Source organism: Rhynchophorus ferrugineus, unplaced genomic scaffold, assembly GCF_030347505.1.
Source record: "Rhynchophorus ferrugineus isolate W39M unplaced genomic scaffold, kcgeb_rfMv2 rfM10, whole genome shotgun sequence".
Lineage (NCBI taxonomy): Eukaryota > Metazoa > Arthropoda > Insecta > Coleoptera > Curculionidae > Rhynchophorus > Rhynchophorus ferrugineus.
The window spans coordinates 4,535,189-4,554,867 of record NW_027472589.1 but is presented as its reverse complement, the minus strand read 5'-3'; the positions used below and the strand labels follow the sequence as shown (position 1 = coordinate 4,554,867).

At 35.3% G+C, this 19,679-nt stretch overlaps 1 protein-coding gene across 8 annotated transcripts in view; it reads left to right on the top strand.

The window, feature by feature from the left end:
• The window catches only part of zfh2 (Zn finger homeodomain 2), a 370,513-nt gene that overhangs the window by 238,994 nt on the left and 111,840 nt on the right, over positions 1-19,679 (top strand). For all 8 annotated transcript variants that reach the window (XM_076415461.1, XM_076415462.1, XM_076415460.1 and 5 more), the window contains one exon: positions 10,876-13,198. In XM_076415461.1, coding sequence (XP_076271576.1) covers positions 10,909-13,198 — 2,290 coding nt within the window. In that variant the 5' untranslated portion in view covers positions 10,876-10,908. The remainder of the gene's footprint in view (positions 1-10,875; positions 13,199-19,679) is intronic.

Sequence of the window (19,679 nt, the reverse complement as noted above, 5' to 3'; positions counted from 1 at the left end):
TAAAAAAATAAATGAGTGGACATAGTAAAAAATAGACAAGAACCTTTTAAATTACAACTCGAAATGGTCAAGAAATATTATGCACTCAAGATTCTAAAGTACGAACGTGAGAGGTCATAATGTGTAGGAAAGAGATACAAAACCAACAACTTAGAAAACACCAAAAATCAGTACACGGAAATTCGTAAAACGAGACAACTTTCAACAAGTTTCTGTTGATGAACCTTCACTGATGAATAGATTGGAATTAAAACAAGAATAAGAAGTAAAATATCGGACAAAACTATGAATCAAATGAGGGATTTCAAATACCTTAACTCAATTTTTAAGTTACCTGAAATAATCATATAAACCTTAATGTGGCCAAATTAAAAATTTAGAGTTTTGTAACGTAAAGCTATTAATAAAGAGTACAAACTGTATTTAAAATAGTTCACGGCCACATATTTTTTGATATGAGTAAGGATCAAAACACACTTTTTCTTTAAAAATTTTATTACAAGAGCAAGAAATATCGATTTTCTGGATCAGCCTTGTCATCACCTCTTTAACAAGAGATTTCATGATCCAACGCATTTTATTCAATTCTATATTATATTATAGCTGTTTTACAGTACCAGACATAGCCATAATATTTTCAAATTCACCGGATTTTTCTCTGCAATATATTGTTTTTATTTTGACAAAATTTACAGATGATGGAAATTTCAACGACGTAAAATTATTTCGTCATCACATTTTCACATAACTTACCAGTCGAAGGATGTTTTGGAGTGTTTTGAGATCTGAAATATTTCTTCTTAGTGGTAAACGTTCATGTATAATTCATTCTATATTTCGTAGTCTTTGTAGAATATTAAATATAATAACATTCACAAATTGTTTCATTTCTATGGTTTTTCTTGAATTACGCTAAATATAAATAATAAATAATAGCAATAAATACCGAGTGTTGCTGTATAAACTTTTCAATTATTTTAATCCTTTATTTCTTTAATCTGCATACATAGGTAATTCCATGAAGTATATTTCTTTTTTGATCTAGTATAGCTTTATTGATAACTAATCTAACATTTCAAGACAAGAATGCTGAACTGAGAAGTTTTACATTTGTGATAGATTCCATGATGTGATATTTGAAATTTTCATAAAATTTCAGTAAAATTTCTCATCTCTGTTCAGCCTATGTATTTCTAAAAGGTAAAAATAGCATTGCATCAGACTCAAAATTAATGAACTCTGCTCATTAGTCGAAAAATACTCTGAATTGGACCTAAGATCAAAGAGGTTGGTTAGTCAATCAAACCGTACCGTCTTCTTCGATTAGATACCAATATCTATCGGTCTGTAACCAACGAAGAACTGCACGATAACCTCGAAATCATACGGATTTATGAAGTTATCCAGGATTTCGCCATTAAAGACGACAGAAATCACAGCAATAGAGCTACTGGACACTAAGTTGTATCGTTAGTTACTAGTTGCTTAACTTTAGCTTAAGAAGTTTGATTTAATTGAATGTAGGAAATACGTACTGGTGTATTTATTCCGCGCTCGTTCGATTTGAGTGTTGATGCAGATCTAATGTTGTGATGATGTAAAATATATATATACGAAACGTAATTAAAAATATGAAGATAAAGAAGAATACTTGTCAATGGAAAGTAGCTACACGACACTACAAAGTAGGATAACGGAAAATCCGCCCGACACATTGCTATTCTAATTGATTCCACGGAAGATTTTTTCAATGAACCAATTTTTCAATGATTTAAAGCCGACGCTTACCAGCCCGGGGTCCTCTAATGACATTTTCATCGCGTATAAAACACCAATTAAAACGACTGGCAACGTACGACGTTTAAAGACTGATTTCTCCTCGCCGCTTGAAACGTTATTTTCGTATATGATATAATTCTAATGGACACAGTTCTGGGTGATTTGTGACACACAAACGGTACTTAGCGGTGGTGTCTTCGACTCGGTCGGTCGGTTAGTTAGTATGCGAACGATTCTCGTACCCGGAGAGAATGTCCTGAGCGATCCGGGCACTATTAGTGGCGGACATCTTGGGCAGTACCATCGTTAATTAATTGCCAGACCGGGCGCTACGCGGTCGAAGGAAATCGAAGTTGGTATCGCAAGATTTATTGCTCGGTGCGTCGACATGATTAAATATTTATTATTGAGAGGAAAAATGCGGACGACTGCCGTTCGATCTCGGGGATTCTAACAAGAAATCGGATGGAGATCATTTAAATACCTTTTGGTCTTCGCCGATGCCTTCGACTGTCTGAACGGGGACGTTCACTCGACGTCGGCGAACAAAAAGATTCGATTTTGTTTTTGTCTTGGCTTTGAATCGTCGATTATTCAAAATACCATTCAATATTTAACATCATACACAAAAGTTTTTCGCAAGGATGTTCACAAATCGACATCACTGACTCTAAGATGAACATTTTTTATCAACAAACTCTTTAAAATAATTCATTTTACGTTTTCCTGTACCTTTTGTGTGTAGTGTTTATTATCTCTTGCTCCACGTATATGCTCAGTCTTCCTGTTTCGACCGGGATTTTTCCTGTCTTCTGAAATAATTATCTAATACATTCATTCCCTATAATGTTTCTCTTCTCCATTCCAACTTCCTATATTCTTTTTGTCTCCTTTGCATCCTCCATGTGCTATAATTGTCTTCACCAACTGTCTGCTTTCTAAGTACTCTTTCACTGGTTTAATATTGAGGTCTTTACTTATATCTTTATTTCTCATCCTGGACGTCTTTGTCATACTCCTGACTCTTCTGGGGTATTTCATTTCTGCTGCGTGTATCTTATTTTTATCTCTAAACACAATATCACATCTCTACATGACAATACCCACGTCTCGTAACCGAATATTGGAGTTGGTTTGTCATTTAACAGTTTGGATATTTCCTTTTATATATATATATATATATATATATATATATATATATATATATATATATATATATATATATATATATATATATATATACAATCGCTAGTTACCAACAAAAGTTAGTTATTTACAATATATTATAATATGAAGCAACTATATTTGATGAACAACTTTTATAGAGATTTAAAGCCAATAAAAATTGGTCCAAACAAACTTGACTGACTTAAAAAGTACTTGACTTATATCATAGATAGCGCCACACTAAAAAAATAACATTTCTCGTAAATAATACGTCTCGTAACCAGTATTGTTAAGCTATGAAAAGGTTTAGGTTGTAAATAGTAGTACTATTTTATATCTCTCGATTGAAGTAAACATATTTTTTTAAAAGAAAAAATGTTGAGAAACCTTTTTTTTCCTAACAATGCCAGGTAGTAATCGCGCAGTTTTGCTATATCGTTTTTGTAATTGATTCAAGAGTAAAACAGCTACTATTCGAAACATTGTAGGCCCTTTTTAACACATAAATTAAAGAAAAATACCCCCCCTGTTCTGATGGTTCATGTACAGTTATCTTGCTGATGGCCAATAAGAATGTTTAGAATAGATTACAAATTGAATTGTTTGTAATCAGTTTGTAAAATAATCATATTTTCTGTTAAAATCTGAATGCTGTTGATGCCTGGAACTTTATTTGCAATATAAATGTGTTAGAAGAGTCATCAAATTTGAAAATTTTGAATTTAGCAATTGTGAATTAATTATAAGGGTTTTTGGAGAGAAGGTGCTATCGATTTTACTGGTGTTGCAGTCGAATGTATGAATAGTGTCGAGCTATACGAACTATTTCATATAAGCCGTATTCGCAATTAAAATATAATCAGATTGATTAATGACTCATGCGATCGCTTAAACGCTGAACGTTTAAAGCGTTTCGGGCTGATTTATAAGCATAACCGTCCGATGGGATGGCACGTTGAATTTTTAGAACCGTTTTCGACGAACTAACGTTCATTTGTAATCGATCGATTCGTTTTCTTTATCTCATTAATTCCGGAACGATTATTGCCGCCGTTGTGCGTCGAACTAATAAGGAATCATTTATTTTTAATTTGTTTCTTTATCTATGGGCGAGGCAGGCAGGCAGGCAGGCAGTGGCCGCAACCGATTTTCACTACGCACGTCGCGGGCTCTATCGCTTCTGGTCGGTCGGCATTTTCATAAATATTCCGCGTAACTCGGTGGCAGTGACACGGTTTCGGCCAGCGCGAAAATTAGAAGGATCTTTTTTGTATGGCGATGATGTAATTGTAGCGATGTTGTTTTGACAAGGACTTGATATAGTGATATCAACACACCGAACATTAAATATTCAATGATATAGCTAAGATTAGAATTCTTAACGTGATATTTCTTTTAAATTATTAATAGATATACTAACTATTATTCATTATACATTATTTGACTTATTAGGACATTTAGAATAGAATATAGAGAAATGTATCTTGGCCCTTTTTTCCTTAACAGTGCTAGGTTGCAGGCAATTGCAGGACTCAATTAACATATTAAATAAAGAAAAATATCTATCCTCTTCTGCTATTTCCAGTAACAGCAACAAAACTCTTCAGCAAAATTGTAGACCACTAAGAGCTATGAGAATTCATAGCAAATACATTTTTTTTTGGTAACCCTTTCACTAATCTATTTTTATATTCATTTGGTCATTGATTTTGAAGCTGATGTCTTGGTTCCTCCTTCCAATTATCTTCGTTTTACACCATGAATCAACTTTAAATCGTTTATGGAACTACTCCCAAGGTTTCAACAAATTTCTTTTGAGTATAACATGAATCTTGGCCCTTTGACGCTTCCAGTTCGGCGTCTTCAAACCCCCAGTCACAGTCTTCGCCAGTTTTTCATAACCGTAATTTATAGAACGCCTAAGCTGTTGTTTTTTTTATTGATGGAGTATGTAGTGGAGTACCTCCATATTATATAATTTTCATCAAATTGAGCAAAAAGGGCACGTTTTCCTCAAAGTGTGTTTTGTTGGTATGAAGATTAGCTAGCATGGTTAGAGTACAAATACTCAATTAGCATATTAAATAAAGAAAAATATCTATCCTCTTCTGCTATTTCCAGTAAAAGCAAAAAACCTCTTCAGCAAAATTGTAGACTACTAAGAGCTATGAGAATTCATAGCAAGTAAATTTTTTTTTGGTAACCCTTCCACTAATCTATTTTTATATTCATTTGGTCATTGATTTTGAAGCTGATGTCTTGGTTCCTCCTTCCAATTATCTTCGTTTTACACCATGAATCAACTTTAAATCGTTTATGGAACTACTCCAAGGGTTTCAACAAATTTCTTTTGAGTATAACATGAATATTGGCCCTTTGACGCTTCCAGTTCGGCGTCTTCAAACCCCCAGTCACAGTCTTCACCAGTTTTTCATAACCGTAATTTATAGAACGTCTAAGCTGTTGTTTTTTTTATTGATGGAGTATGTAGTGGAGTACCTCCATATTATCTAATTTTCATCAAATTGAGCAAAAAGGGTACGTTTTCCTCAAAGTGTGTTTTGTTGGTATGAAGATTAGCTAGCATGGTTAGAGTACAAATACTCAATTAGCATATTAAATAAAGAAAAATATCTATCCTCTTCTGCTATTTCCAGTAACAGCAACAAAACTCTTCAGCAAAATTGTAGACTACTAAGAGCTATGAAAATTCATAGCAAATAAATTTTTTTTTGGTAACCCTTTCACTAATCTATTTTTATATTCATTTGGTCATTGATTTTGAAGCTGATGTCTTGGTTCCTCCTTCCAATTATCTTCGTTTTACACCATGAATCAACTTTAAATCGTTTATGGAACTACTCCCAAGGTTTCAACAAATTTCCTTTGAGTATAACATGAATCTTGGCCCTTTGACGCTTCCAGTTCGGCGTCTTCAAACCCCCAGTCACAGTCTTCACCAGTTTTTCATAACCGTAATTTATAGAACGTCTAAGCTGTTGTTTTTTTTTATTGATGGAGTATGTAGTGGAGTACCTCCATATTATATAATTTTCATCAAATTGAGAAAAAAGGGCACGTTTTCCTCAAAGTGTGTTTTGTTGGTGTGAAGACTAGCCAGCATGGTTAGAGTACAAATAAAATATTTTGTTCACACTTCAGCGATATGATGCATAGGTTATATTTAGAAACAAATGATTTACCTTAGAAATAACTCTATTTTTTTTATGAATGAGTTTCACATAAAATGGATTGAACTAATTTAAATAATCCCGTTTGCTTTTAAGGTTCGTTAAAACTATATCGTCCTAAATCAACATTGTTTTTCTGATACCTGGTATATTTAATTAACTAATGAATGATTGTAACATTGAACTGAATCAACAGTTTAACTGGTCTTTTGTTAACTTTGTTGTGAATTAATTATCAGGGTTTTTTCACCCACTAGTATACTACGTTTTCGTCAATTTTCACTGGAACTTTTATGTGAATTTGAACAGGTGGAACTTCAGTTCTGGAATCAATGAGGAAGTATTATTAACACTTGAATACGTTATCAAAATTCTCCAAGAAGAATTATGGCTTGGGCTTAGTATTGACAATTATCAATTGACCACCGATTCACGCTATATTTCATCCGGATATATCGGCGAACATCACCTCTTAAACCCCGAATCGGCTTCAATTACCAAATCGTCCGGCGATCGCACAACGTTCCCCTAGTTTCTCGGACGCATTTTCTCACGTTACGGACGCAGAAACGGGGACGACGAGTCGAAACCGCATCGGTGTAAACTGGGGTGTCGATAGTGGCGATAGAGAATGGTCAGTTTTCGGTCAAGGGACACAGTTCAGAGGCGGCGAAAAGACCAGGGGGTCGAAACACCCTTTCTTCGAGTCCGAGGTCGTCCCGCCAGGTGTTCGGATTTTTTCCTTTTTCTGGTTTCTGTTGTCGTTGTTTCTTTTTCTGTTTTTTTTTTCGATGAATGAAGCAGACAATGAGTAAGAATAAAAACTCACTTATCCGTATCCTTGTTTCTATTGTATAAATTCTTGAACTCGTAGCGTTATCATTTGCGCTGAATGAATTCATCTTATCAATGTGTGAAATTAAATAATACGGGGATCACACGTTACGTTGGTAAATAAAGGTATTTATTGTTGTTGTTGTTATTATTTTTATTAGCCGGATATATATAAGTTGTTTTTAATGCCTCGAAAGCATATTTTTATATACGGTAATTATTGTTGGCTTATAGTCTCGCCTGATTACGAATCAGATAATTTTTTTCATATGCAATCACATTTATAACAATTAATAATATATATAACGTCATTAGTCGAAGCTAGAATGAATTACCATTGTCTAACGAACACGATAGAAGATACCAAATCGCAGAAAAAGAGTTAGGCTACAGAAATTATAGTTTAAAAACGTGTACGACTATATTTCCTGCAAATAATGTTCCAGGCGTTAATAACACATTGAATTTTGAAAGCAAAACATAATTATTTAAGGTGATTTACTCAATTGTATATGAAAATTGCACGTGGAGCAACAAAACGATTCCTTTTAGATGTATTATTTCCTTTGAATACCCTATAATGTTATTATACTATTATCATAAACTAAAAAAAACATTAATAACGTCTTTAAAACATTTTTGTTGTGCTTTGGTGCTCAGAACTCAATAATTTTATAAAATGTGAATAAACCTATACCTATTTGAATGTTCTGATAGTTATAATAGTAAGGGATGGAAGATCCCTGATCCCGGAAGAACATAACAAATTAACACTCAGAAGGAAACCCAAACAAGTCGTCATTGCAAGGATTAACCAGAAGTTGTTATCTTTAATAACAATAATAATTCCATCAAAAAGCCAATGTTAGTACCAAATTAGGGCCAACAGAGTATATATATATATATATATATATATATATATATATATATATATATATATATATATATATATATATATATTTACTGTATAGACATTATTTACAAATATAAGAAAACAAATATTAAGAAGAAATTAACATTAAAATAATGAACGTCATTATTTCATATAATGATTTTAGTTCATTTAGACAACTCTAATTCTAAAAACTTGTTGTCTTAACATACAGTTTTTATATTGAAACTTTAACATCAACATTTGGGGAAGGTTTAGTAAGAAGTATATGAAACAAAGTTGTTCAAGTCGATATTGGCATAAACCAACAACAGATTCGAGTGACCTCAGAGACAAATATTTTAGAAATTAACAAATTAACATTAAAATAATGAACGATGATAAATTGATTTTACGGTTTTAGTTCGTTTTCGGTAGATCCCTGTCGGACTTTCAACATTTTTTTGTCAATGTCATATGATGAGGACCTTAGACAATTAAAAAATGGTGTCATTTTACTTCTCACATCTAAATTTAGTTCAATCATTTGGTCGGATATCATTCCTCATTATTCTAGCTAGATTGCTTTAGTATTAGTGCAACGTTTGTAATATTACTAGCTCTCATACATCTGATGCCGATTGTAATGAACATTACATAATTTTAATATTTATAATCACTGAGAGGTCTAATTGTCAAATTGCGTTGGTCTTAATGTGCATTTTTTATTTTAAAATTTTTGACAACAATATTTGGTGAATGTTTATTAAGAAATAATTGATTGAAACACATTGACAGCTATTGAAGAAATTAACAGATTAATATTAAAATAATGTAGGATGATGAATTTTATATTATGGTTTTAGTTTGTTTTCTATTTTCTGAGAGGTCGATTTCCAATGAGCTTCTAGTTTATAACTAAAAATATAAAGAAAGGTGTCAATGTATTTCTCAGAATATTTAAATTGGGTCCAGTCATTTGGCTCGGTATTATTCCTCACTAAAATAGCTGTATTGCTTTAATATTACAACTCTCGCTATATTATTATCTCACTTCTGACTCTGATACACGTTTTGCGAAAAAATAAAGATGATTGAATCAACATATATAGATTTGAGTCACTTCTCCGACAATTATCGGAGAAATTAACATGGGTAATGTAGCGTTGGTCTAATTATTTCGACTAAAATAACGAACGATGATGATTTCGAGGTGGGCTAGTCGGTCTGTATTACGGCTTCAGTTCGTTTTCCGTGGATTTCGGTGGAACCGAGAGCACACAATAGAGGGTCCGACCTGAGGCGATATCGACTGCGTATTAACATATGTTTTAGAAAGTTTTTTCTCCAAAAATAACGTACAATGGATACGTGGCCGTGAGGACCGTAATTTCGTTCGCCTAGTGTTCGTGCGAACAAATGAAAAGGAACATAGGTTGAATTATAAAAGGCCAGAACGGCCCGGAGGTTCATAAGCAGCCAAAAGATTAAATGTAACGATAGTGATTACGTTGGGACCTTTTATTCTGACCATCGGCGCGTTCAGGCATCGCCCCAGGTGTGGACATGGACTGCAATTGCACCTCAGCGTCGCGCACGCAAAGTATTCGCAACATTTGCCCTGCGAAGCTTTTCTTCAGCCGCGTACACATTTCATTCAATACTGTAATATAGTTTCTCTATCTATCCGGAGCTTATAGTTTGATCAGCGCCATATTTCGGTTATAATGCGAAATATTAACGTATATAACTGTTAAATTCTATAGTTTTGACGCTTCTCCCCATAAAATAATAGTTTTCCTTTTAGTATTGTTGAGTTAACAGTTATTGATTTGAAGAAATCCGCTGCTGAAGCCCAGGAAACGCTTCTAGAAGCTTATGGTGATGCTGCTTCGCCACTTTCGTCGCGTCTTAATGCTTGGTTTCTGTTTCAAAAAGTTAAAGTGATTATTTTGATGCCAATGCCAAAGAATGGCCTGGAAGAAAAAAAAATCCAATCAAAATCCATTTCTTGATATTAACGTGTGATGGAAAAGATACAAGAGGAGGCTATTTCGAACCACTTCAATATCGCAGTTTCCAGAGGAGTCATCTACAACAAAAACGATTCATGGCCATAAAGAATTGCTGTGTATATGGTTAGATCAGTACCAAATGGAAATGCTATTGCATATATCTACCGACATCAATGGGACAAATTGTCACAAAGAAAGCAAGCAATAGTGACTAAGAGATAAAAAGATAGGTGAAAGTTATCGAACATAATTAACAACATATATATTTTTCTCTAGCAACTCGAAATCATCAAAACTAACCCAATCTCTAACTAGGACATTAGAGCATATTATTTTTCGTTACAAGGTTCATTATATATAAAATAAAAATCGACCTTCGACATTTTAATCAAGGAGTTGTCCATAAAAAGAATTGTTAATGTTTTATAAGTGAAACGTGCGCACTAAAATAACTATAAAGCAATATTGTCGTAATGTAATTCTTCGCATTGTCGAGCGGTTTCTAATTCAGACCGCCGAAGCTGTAAGCCACATGAATAACTAAATATTTTACGATATTAATTAATTTTAAAGCCGATATTGTTAGTCTTCGATGCGAGAGAGTCGTTCCTTTTTGGGTTGGTATAGTACTCGATGTTTTTGATTCCCAGACATTGTTATTTTTTGTGATTAGAAAACAGTAAGACTTTGAGGTTCGATGTTTTTCTATATCAACGATTACAACTATGGTTCTGTTTTGATTAATTTGATCGATTCAACTGAATGATGGAATGGATATAGCCTCGAATGGAACTAAGTCATAAATAATGAAAATTTTATTTTTTTTAATTTTTGGACATTGCGAAAGAATGCGTGAAACATAGACCATCGAACAACTACTTTGCACCTACTTTGTGCCTACGATAGAAGGCACTTGGTTGTTCCTAGTATGTGTTTTTCTTGTTGTTTATTGTGATGCGAGTTTGTAAGACGCACTGTCAATTTTAGTACATTTGCTGACGATATCGTTTTGTTACAGGGCGTTCTGTTGACTGCCATGTGATGCCCCGAAATGCCCACGTTGTCCGCGGCTCCTGAGCCGACACCGCGGCCCAACGCCGCCATGAGTCCCGAGCAAGAGGCCTCCCCGCCCCCCGCGGCACCGGGGGCTTCGCCGCCGCCGCCGCCCACCCGCCTCCCGTCCCCCAACGAGTCCACGTCGGACGTGGAACAGTTCGCCGGCAAAATCGTCTACAACCCCGACGGATCCGCCTACATCATCGAGGACTCGGAGAGCGACTGCGAGGCCCAGGCACCCCCGCCTGTGCCCGAAAACGGTCCCCCCTTGCAGGCCGTGTACGTGTCGCGGATGCTGCGGCAGCCCGCGCGGCCCTCCGAGCTGCCCGCCGTACACAGCTACCGCGTGGTCGCCCTCAGGGACGCCCGGCCGCCTAGGCCCGCGTCCCTGCCCATCAAACCCATCCTGATGTGCTTCGTGTGCCGGTTGTCGTTCGGGTTCGCGCGCTCCTTCGCCAGCCACGCCAGCGCAGAGCATGGCGTCGCGCTGCAGGACGCCGAGCGCGAGGTACTCGCCCAGGACTGCGGTGCCATCCTGCAATGCGTCGGCGCGGAGAAACGGCCGGTCGTCTCGCTGCTGGAACCGCTCGGCGGCCCGGCCACCCCCGAACCGCAGACGCCCCAACAGCAACAGCAACAGACCTCCGCGTCGGGCAGGGACATGGTGCCGCCCGCGTCCTCGCAACAGCCGTCGAACCAGACGCCCGGCAAGTCGCCCAGTCCGCCGTTCGCCTCTCCGCCGGCCTTCATGACCGGTACCACCATCGGGGTCTGTCCCGAACACCTCCAGGGACGTCCGTCGGGCGTAGAGTGCACCAGGTGCGAGATGATATTGGCCTCGGGCCGACTGGGACCCGCGGGTCTGGCCAACGTACACAGTCGGAACTCGTGCAAGACGCTAAAGTGTCCGAAGTGCAACTGGCACTACAAATACCAGGAGACGTTAGAGATACACATGAAGGAGAAACACCCGGAGGCGGAGACCAGTTGCATCTACTGCATAGCGCAGCAGCCTCACCCGAGGCTGGCGCGCGGCGAGACCTACACCTGCGGCTACAAACCCTACCGGTGCGAGGTTTGCAACTACTCGACCACCACCAAGGGTAACCTGAGCATCCACATGCAATCGGATAAACACTTGAACAATATGCAGGAGCTGCAGAACGGGGGAGGGCCGAACGGCGAGGCGCGACAGGCGTCGCCCAAGGCGCCGCTGCACCATTCTCCGGTCAGCGCCGGACACAAACCGAAACCCAGCTTCCGGTGCGACGTATGTAACTACGAGACGAACGTGGCGCGGAACCTGCGCATCCACATGACCTCCGAGAAGCACACGCATAACATGCTGGTGCTGCAGCAGAACGTGAAACACATGCAGACGCTGAGCGCGCTCCACCACCAGCAGCAACACCCGCCCCAGCACGTCGACAGCCTCTACGGCATGTACCCGGGTCTCGGGGACAAGCCCGAGGCCGCGCTGGCCGACATGGCCTACAACCAGGCGCTGCTCATCCAGATGATGACCGGCGGGCAACTGCCCGGCCACGCGGGACCCGCCGACCTTGCCGCCCACGCCGACCTCGGCCTCAACCCCGAGACGATGGAACCGCCCCCGGAACCGGCCGATCCCGACCCCGAGAAGATCTACCAGTGTTGCGTCTGCAACGTGTTCCAGACCGACTCGCTGGAAGAGCTGGGCAGGCACCTGGCGTTGGACCGCACGAGACTGAGAGAACAAGAGATACTGGCCGTGGTGGCCGGACACTATATATGTAAACTGTGCACGTACAAGACCAATCTCAAGGCCAATTTCCAACTTCACTGCAAGACTGACAAGCATCTACAACGACTGCAGCACGTGAACCACGTAAAAGAGGGCGGGCCGAGGAACGAGTGGAAGCTGAAGTACGCCTCGGCGCCCGGCGGGGTGCAGATCCGCTGCAACGCCTGCGACTACTACACCAACTCGGCGCACAAGCTGCAGCTGCACGCCGCGGCCGGGCGTCACGACGCCGGCGTCGCCCTCCTCAAGCACCTGGTGGACCGGTCGTCGGGACTGCAACCCAACCAACCGCGGGTATTCCACTGTTCGCTGTGCGGCTTCTCGGCGACCAACCGTCTGCCGCTGTTGCAGCACGTCAAGTCGCTGAAACACCTTCACATGGAGCAGTTGCACCAGCTCCAGAGGCGCGCGGAAGGCAAGGACACGTCGCCGGAAATCGGCGAGGTGTTCCACGTAGTACCTGGACCAGTAGACCAAAACCAACCTCAATCACAAACACCAGGTAAATATCTATTCGGAATATCCTCATACTGAACGTGGATTTTAAATTAATTATGAGGGCTTTTTACTCTGAGATATGTCTTTAATAATACTTATAGCCCACGGGCAGATTGTTGACATTCTAGGAGATTAATAAAAAAAAAAGAAAATATATATTTAGTGTTATGAAAAATTACTATTCTAGTTAAAAGAAAAATTGTCCTAGTATTACCATTTCTGTTAAAATTACTAATATTCAAAATATGAGTATTTTTGGGGTAAAAGAAACCGAAATTATTTCATTTAAGATATATGACATAAACAAAAATACGCTAATTTCGGTTTTAATTAAAATTGTTATACTACCTTTCGATTCTGCATAAAATTCTTTGAAATGATGTAATTTTCGTTAATTTACCATTACAAGAATGGAAATGGCGGTTACCTGCTTTTCATTACTACAATTTCCACGATTATATAAATGGAAAAAGTGCCAACAAAAATGTTTTCTCTCAAATAGAAATAAAACTGCCACGATATGCCTAATATATAATAAAATAAATTAAAATCCGTATTTAAGTGCTTTACATTTTATTATTTTTAAGATATTTAGTTTAAACATAATTCCACTATATTTTTAAATAAATACCATAAAATCTGCAAGTTGTATAAAATTTGTTATACTACAGTTCTGTTTAAATAAAATTCTTTATAATCTCTGTCATTTGTATTAACTTGCAATCATGTGTACGTAAATGACAGCATAAAACGTGAAAATGGCAAAAAATTGCAAATTTTCACGACTAAAGGTAGAGATAAAACCGCCACAGTATACGTAATTTAGCGCAGTAATATACGTAATATATTTTATAACGAAAATCTATGTTATATTGCTTTAGCACTTTTCATTAAATAACTAAAATATTGAAGGCTGTATAAAAATTATTATACCACCCACTCGATTCACGAAAAAATTCTCTATAATCCCTGCAATTTCCACTAACTGGCAATTACTTGTACAGAAATAACAGCAAAAAAAAACAAAAATGGTAATAAACCACAAATTTTCATGATTTTTTTTTCATATATATATAGGAAAAAGTGTCAAGCATTTTACCCCTCCGATAGCGATAAAACTCTCAAAATATATTTGTTATGATGTGAAAGAAACGTGAATCAATTTTAAATTTCGTTAGAATATATAGTTTTTAAAATATGTGATATATTAAACTATGTATAACTTAAAGGTTATATAAATATTATTATAATATTATTCGATTAGCACTAACTTACGATGGCTTGAATGAAAATGGCATAAATAACAGATTTTCAGCAGATAAACCTTTATCTCTCGGATGCAGATATATATTGGGTTAAAATAAATGAAAATAATTGTTAAATTGCTTTAGAGTATAGAATTTTCAACAACAAATCAAATCACCAATTATTTTCAAAATAACTTTATTTCTTTATTATAAAAATTAAAAGTTTATTGAAGTTATTACACTACTAATGTTTTCATTTAGTTATTGATTATTTATATAATTAAATACACTATACATCTACTAGAAACTCCACAAGTAGTCTTACTAAAATATAGTTCATTGAGGATTACCTTGTGTTACACTCCGAATATCTTACGGACCAAATATCATAATAGTTTATTGGTTTATTTTTAAAATTACAATAAAATATGCTTTAATTATTCGACATTGTCCGACTGTTTCTCAGGATTATTTGTTTTTAATGAACAGAAAAAATAAAATCGACAAACCCAAGAATATTAATTTATTGCCTCATATTATTTCTTTACTTATTCATATTAGTTCATAATCCTAGTATACTATTATGTGGTAATGACTCAATATGATGACAAGAAACAGCTTTGGTTTAATTTTTATATTCCTTTTCATTCTGAAAATCTGATATTTTCCTGTAAAACCCTCAGCATTGACTCATAATCAATTTAGAAACCTTGATGTTATGAAAAATAGGCTGAGTTTGACTAGAAAAAGCTTTTGTTTATATTGTATTTGCCTCTCCGCCCTCGATGTGTGATATTTTCCTGTCAAAACATCAAAATTAATTCATAACACTAGTACACTATTACGTGATGATCTTTCCCACACTGAAAACCTGATAATTTCCAAACCTCTCTATAAATCACCAACACGAACCGGACCAGATAGAAATAATAAGGTCCGGAATATATAAATTATTCCTTATTCCTCATAGATAAATTAGCGTCGACCAAACCGAAACAGTTAATGTCCGACCTTTAATTGCTGGGTTGGGACGTTTTTCATTGTTGGAACAATAAAATCGTCTATTAGCATTAATGAAAAAAAATCCTGTTTATCATTTAAATATCGATCTTTTAATCAATAAAACGAAACCATTCAGTCGGTAGACTATAGAAGTGTCGTTGACGCCTAATGTTAGTGTTTGTAAACTAACGAATTCTTTATACGTTTTTCAAGTACATTTTTGGCTGAAATGCTATAGAAAATTCTATTTAAATGAGTAAGTTTTCCTTATTATCAATAGCTTTTATGAACTCAACTAAAATATGTCGGATATTTCATATTGATTAATGTAAACAGATTCGTTTTTCTTTATAGTCACGATCGTTACAATTCCATTTAAAATATATGAAGATATCTAGCAATTTCTGTATAGTTTCATATAAATATCAACGTCAATCATTCGGAGTTATTTGTTTTAGTTAAATTATTTAGTTATTATTTTTAGTTATATGTTGTTTCAGATATATACGACGATCTGAAACTATTTCTAAATAAGTGTGTGTAAATGATGAATTTATTATTGTTTCTTTTTACTTAGGAATACAGCTATAAAGTTTGTTAATAAATTTTGAGGGTGTTTTTTGTCCTAACTATTGTGTTATTGGTGGCAGAACTCATATATTTTCATGAAGTTTTCAACATGTAGTTGAACATTTCTTACCACTCATGTCTGATTCAGTTTCAATTAAAATCGACTATTTTTCAGTTTTAGTATTTAATTTTATTTAAAGTTCTTCAATATTGATAGGAATGGGCAAGATTTCAAAGATTTTCTTAATTTCCAGCAACACTTTTCTTTTAATTGAACCAAATAAATAAATCTTTACGAAATTCTAATAGGCACATAGTTAAAGGTAAAGCATAATGACAGTGCATTGATATGAATATGGTTAAAACAGTCTTCAATGAGACCTAGCATGGCACCAATTTGTGTAAGTTTCTCAGAATCAATTGGCTTAAAATCGGTTTACACAATTTCAATGAAAATTATTATATATCAGAGGCAAAAATGTTTCAAATTTTTTAACCAATTTCAAAATATAAATAAAGAAAATAAATATTAACGTTAATTAATGTAGAAATAGTACCCGAATTATATATAGTTTTTGTATATATTCTCCATGATCTACATCACAATTTTTGCGTAATTTGATACAAGTGTTATAGAATTATCAGAATTTAAAATAATAAAATAATGAATAGATATTTATTCATAACACTGTATATTTTATTTCTGTACTTTTTCATTGTGATTCTATCCAAGTTATTTATTAATGTAATTGTATATTAGTGTGTGTATATATGTATAAATGATAATGTAAAGTTAATTATATTTTAAATCATTCAAGAGTAAATATTGACTGATTTCTGGTCGGTAATTTTGTAGGTGCCACACATCGGTACCGTTAATAATGAAATTGCGTGGACTTTTTCGAGCTCGCCTGCTGAATAAATAACGTAAAATGGTGCTACTGCAATAATTTATATTGTTAACCAATTGAGAGCACTTGAACTGATATGAATTATATCTCGTGTACTCGTAGAAGACTAGTCTTGCCCAGTGGGATAATTAATAAACGTAAATATGTGCATAATATTTACTGTATCATTAATTCCAAAACGGTGAAATTAACCAGATGTTTGTTTAATTATTTTACTGCTCGTGGATAAACGTTTGATATATATATAGGGTGGTTTAATGTACTGTCACGTTTATATGAAATATTTAGAAGAGAATGAAATAAAAGAATATTCGAAAAAAAATTTTTCTTTTTTAATTTTCTTCTTGTATTGATTATCTGGAAGATATTTTTTTCAACATGTTGTCAAAATGTTTACATACACATACAATGCACCAATGTAATATTTAGATGCATTTCATAAAATCATCGGTACTATCAACATCATATTTGAAACAAAAAATAATCACCTACTGGCAAATTTCCTTTTTTCCTAAAGCCTTTGATCTTGATGATGACTAGCCTGTATTGCAACTATTAAAAAGAGCCAATAAAGTCTTACGATGTCTAGCGGTGACTGAAACCTCTCTATAAAGTCATCAGAGCCCTAAATATTATGTTTATACCTTTTTTGCCTAAACCATTCTAAAAAATATTTTACAATCACACTTAATACCTTAATTTTTAACCATTACAAAATATTAATTTATTATTTAGATAACCTTCATAAAATAATCAGGATTATCAATAATATGTAAGTTTTTAATAATGTAACATTTTTTTTCGTAAACTTCCCCGAAAAATATAATTGTTTTACAATCATGCCCGGTGAAGTTCTTTGATCTTAATAATTTTTTCGACTGTTACAAAATACCAATTCGGAAGTTATTAGAACCATCAAATTTACGTTTTTTACCATCGGGAGAGAACGACGTGTTGCCAGATTTGATTTTTTTCCTAAACTTCCCTGAAATATATTTCCGTGGTGTTTGATCCCGTGAATGTTAACGGCAGTTTCGAAGTGCCGAAACCGTTTCGGCTTGAAAGACGGCGTGTTTTCGAATTTCATGCGAGGCACCAAAGCGGGGATAATAATGAGATAATATAGGGCTCGTTAGCCCTACTGGCGCGGCGGCCTCCACTCTCCAATTCCCTTTCCCGCCGATATTACTGAATTATGTAAACTAAACTACCATTTCCAGTCCGAATCGTGATATAATTTTCCTACGGATCCCCGGCTCTACCGTATAATTTTCGCCCCGAAAAAGGTATTCGAAAAACGACAGGTACAAGCGAGGGACCTTTTGTTTCATAGGAAACAGTCTGGCAAGCGTGCAATCTCTTTTACGATACAGGAAAAGTTGGTCGATAATTGATTCTTCCTATCTATTAACAAAAATGTTTTCTCGACATGACCGTGAAATAATTTTAAAGGATTTTCTTAAGTCATAATATGAACATACAGAGCTAAAGTATGATTTATTTAATTTTTCTATACATATAAAAAAATCGATATGACCGTGAAATGATTTTAAAGGATTTTCTTCCAGACTTTTTCCATTTTTTCTGTTATCATTTTGACTTTACATCGAACAAATTAGACCGTTTTCGATGCTATACAATAAGTTTCTTATTTTTTTTTAATTAACGTTGTAATGTGAACACAAAGACAACTCTAACATCGAAAAAATAGATAACAGGATCGACATTTCTACGTAAACTTGCCTTCTGAAAATTGCTACTTAAGAATCTGGTATCTTTTCTGAATTATATAATATAAATTCCGTTGTATAACTCATCGAATATTTGGAAGAACCCAAAACTGAACGAAATTTAGTTTTTTTATAGTTAGTATAAGTTTTTTTTTAATTTCCAACTATTTTGCTTTAAATAAATTAAAATATCTACAAAGATAAAGTCCATTATGATAAAATTTTTAAGTAACATTACTTATCATTGACATGAATGTAGTTAGAGCAGTCTTCAATCGCGTCAAGCAAAACTCCAGAGGATTTTGTGACAGCTACTAATTTTGACCGAAGCACATTATTTACAATCAATATTAAGATAAAGTTCTCGCTGTGCTAGATATCTTCAAGCCTTCAAGTCTCTGAAGTCAAGCAAGAAAAATAAAATATCTTATTCATAATTAACAAATTTACATATTTAAATTTATTTAGTTTCAATTGGTGTAATCGATATCCTCAAAATTAATGATAATCTTCAACTATACTTAAGTTATTGACAATTTCGAGTTTTCTCTGCGTTATTAAATAAGTGTCGGATTTTAATTTTAAGTTTCACCGATTTTCTTTGTTGAGTTTAAATAAAGTATCCTTTAGTAATTCCTTACATATTGTTATGGAACAAAAGCTTCTTTAAAATTGTCTTTTTTTTTGTCGGTACGACGTTATTAAGAGTACCTCTGGCGTGAAAAGTATAATACTATTAAGGTTTATTGATGCAAGTAATTCTCTTATAATTGAATGGAATCTGCAACATCTGTTTCAACTACTGGTTGGTTTTTTTTCTTTTAAATGTTGTCTCTCGGTTAGTATTTTGGTTAAATAATTTAAGATAATTATATTTATGAAAATACCATATGAAAATCCGATAGAATAGAAGAATGTACTTACATAAACTCACCAATCATGAACCTTCTATTTACTATTAAAAGAAAATAATCACGTGTTGCCAGAATTCTTTTTTTTCCTAGACTTCCCTGAAATTGTTTTAC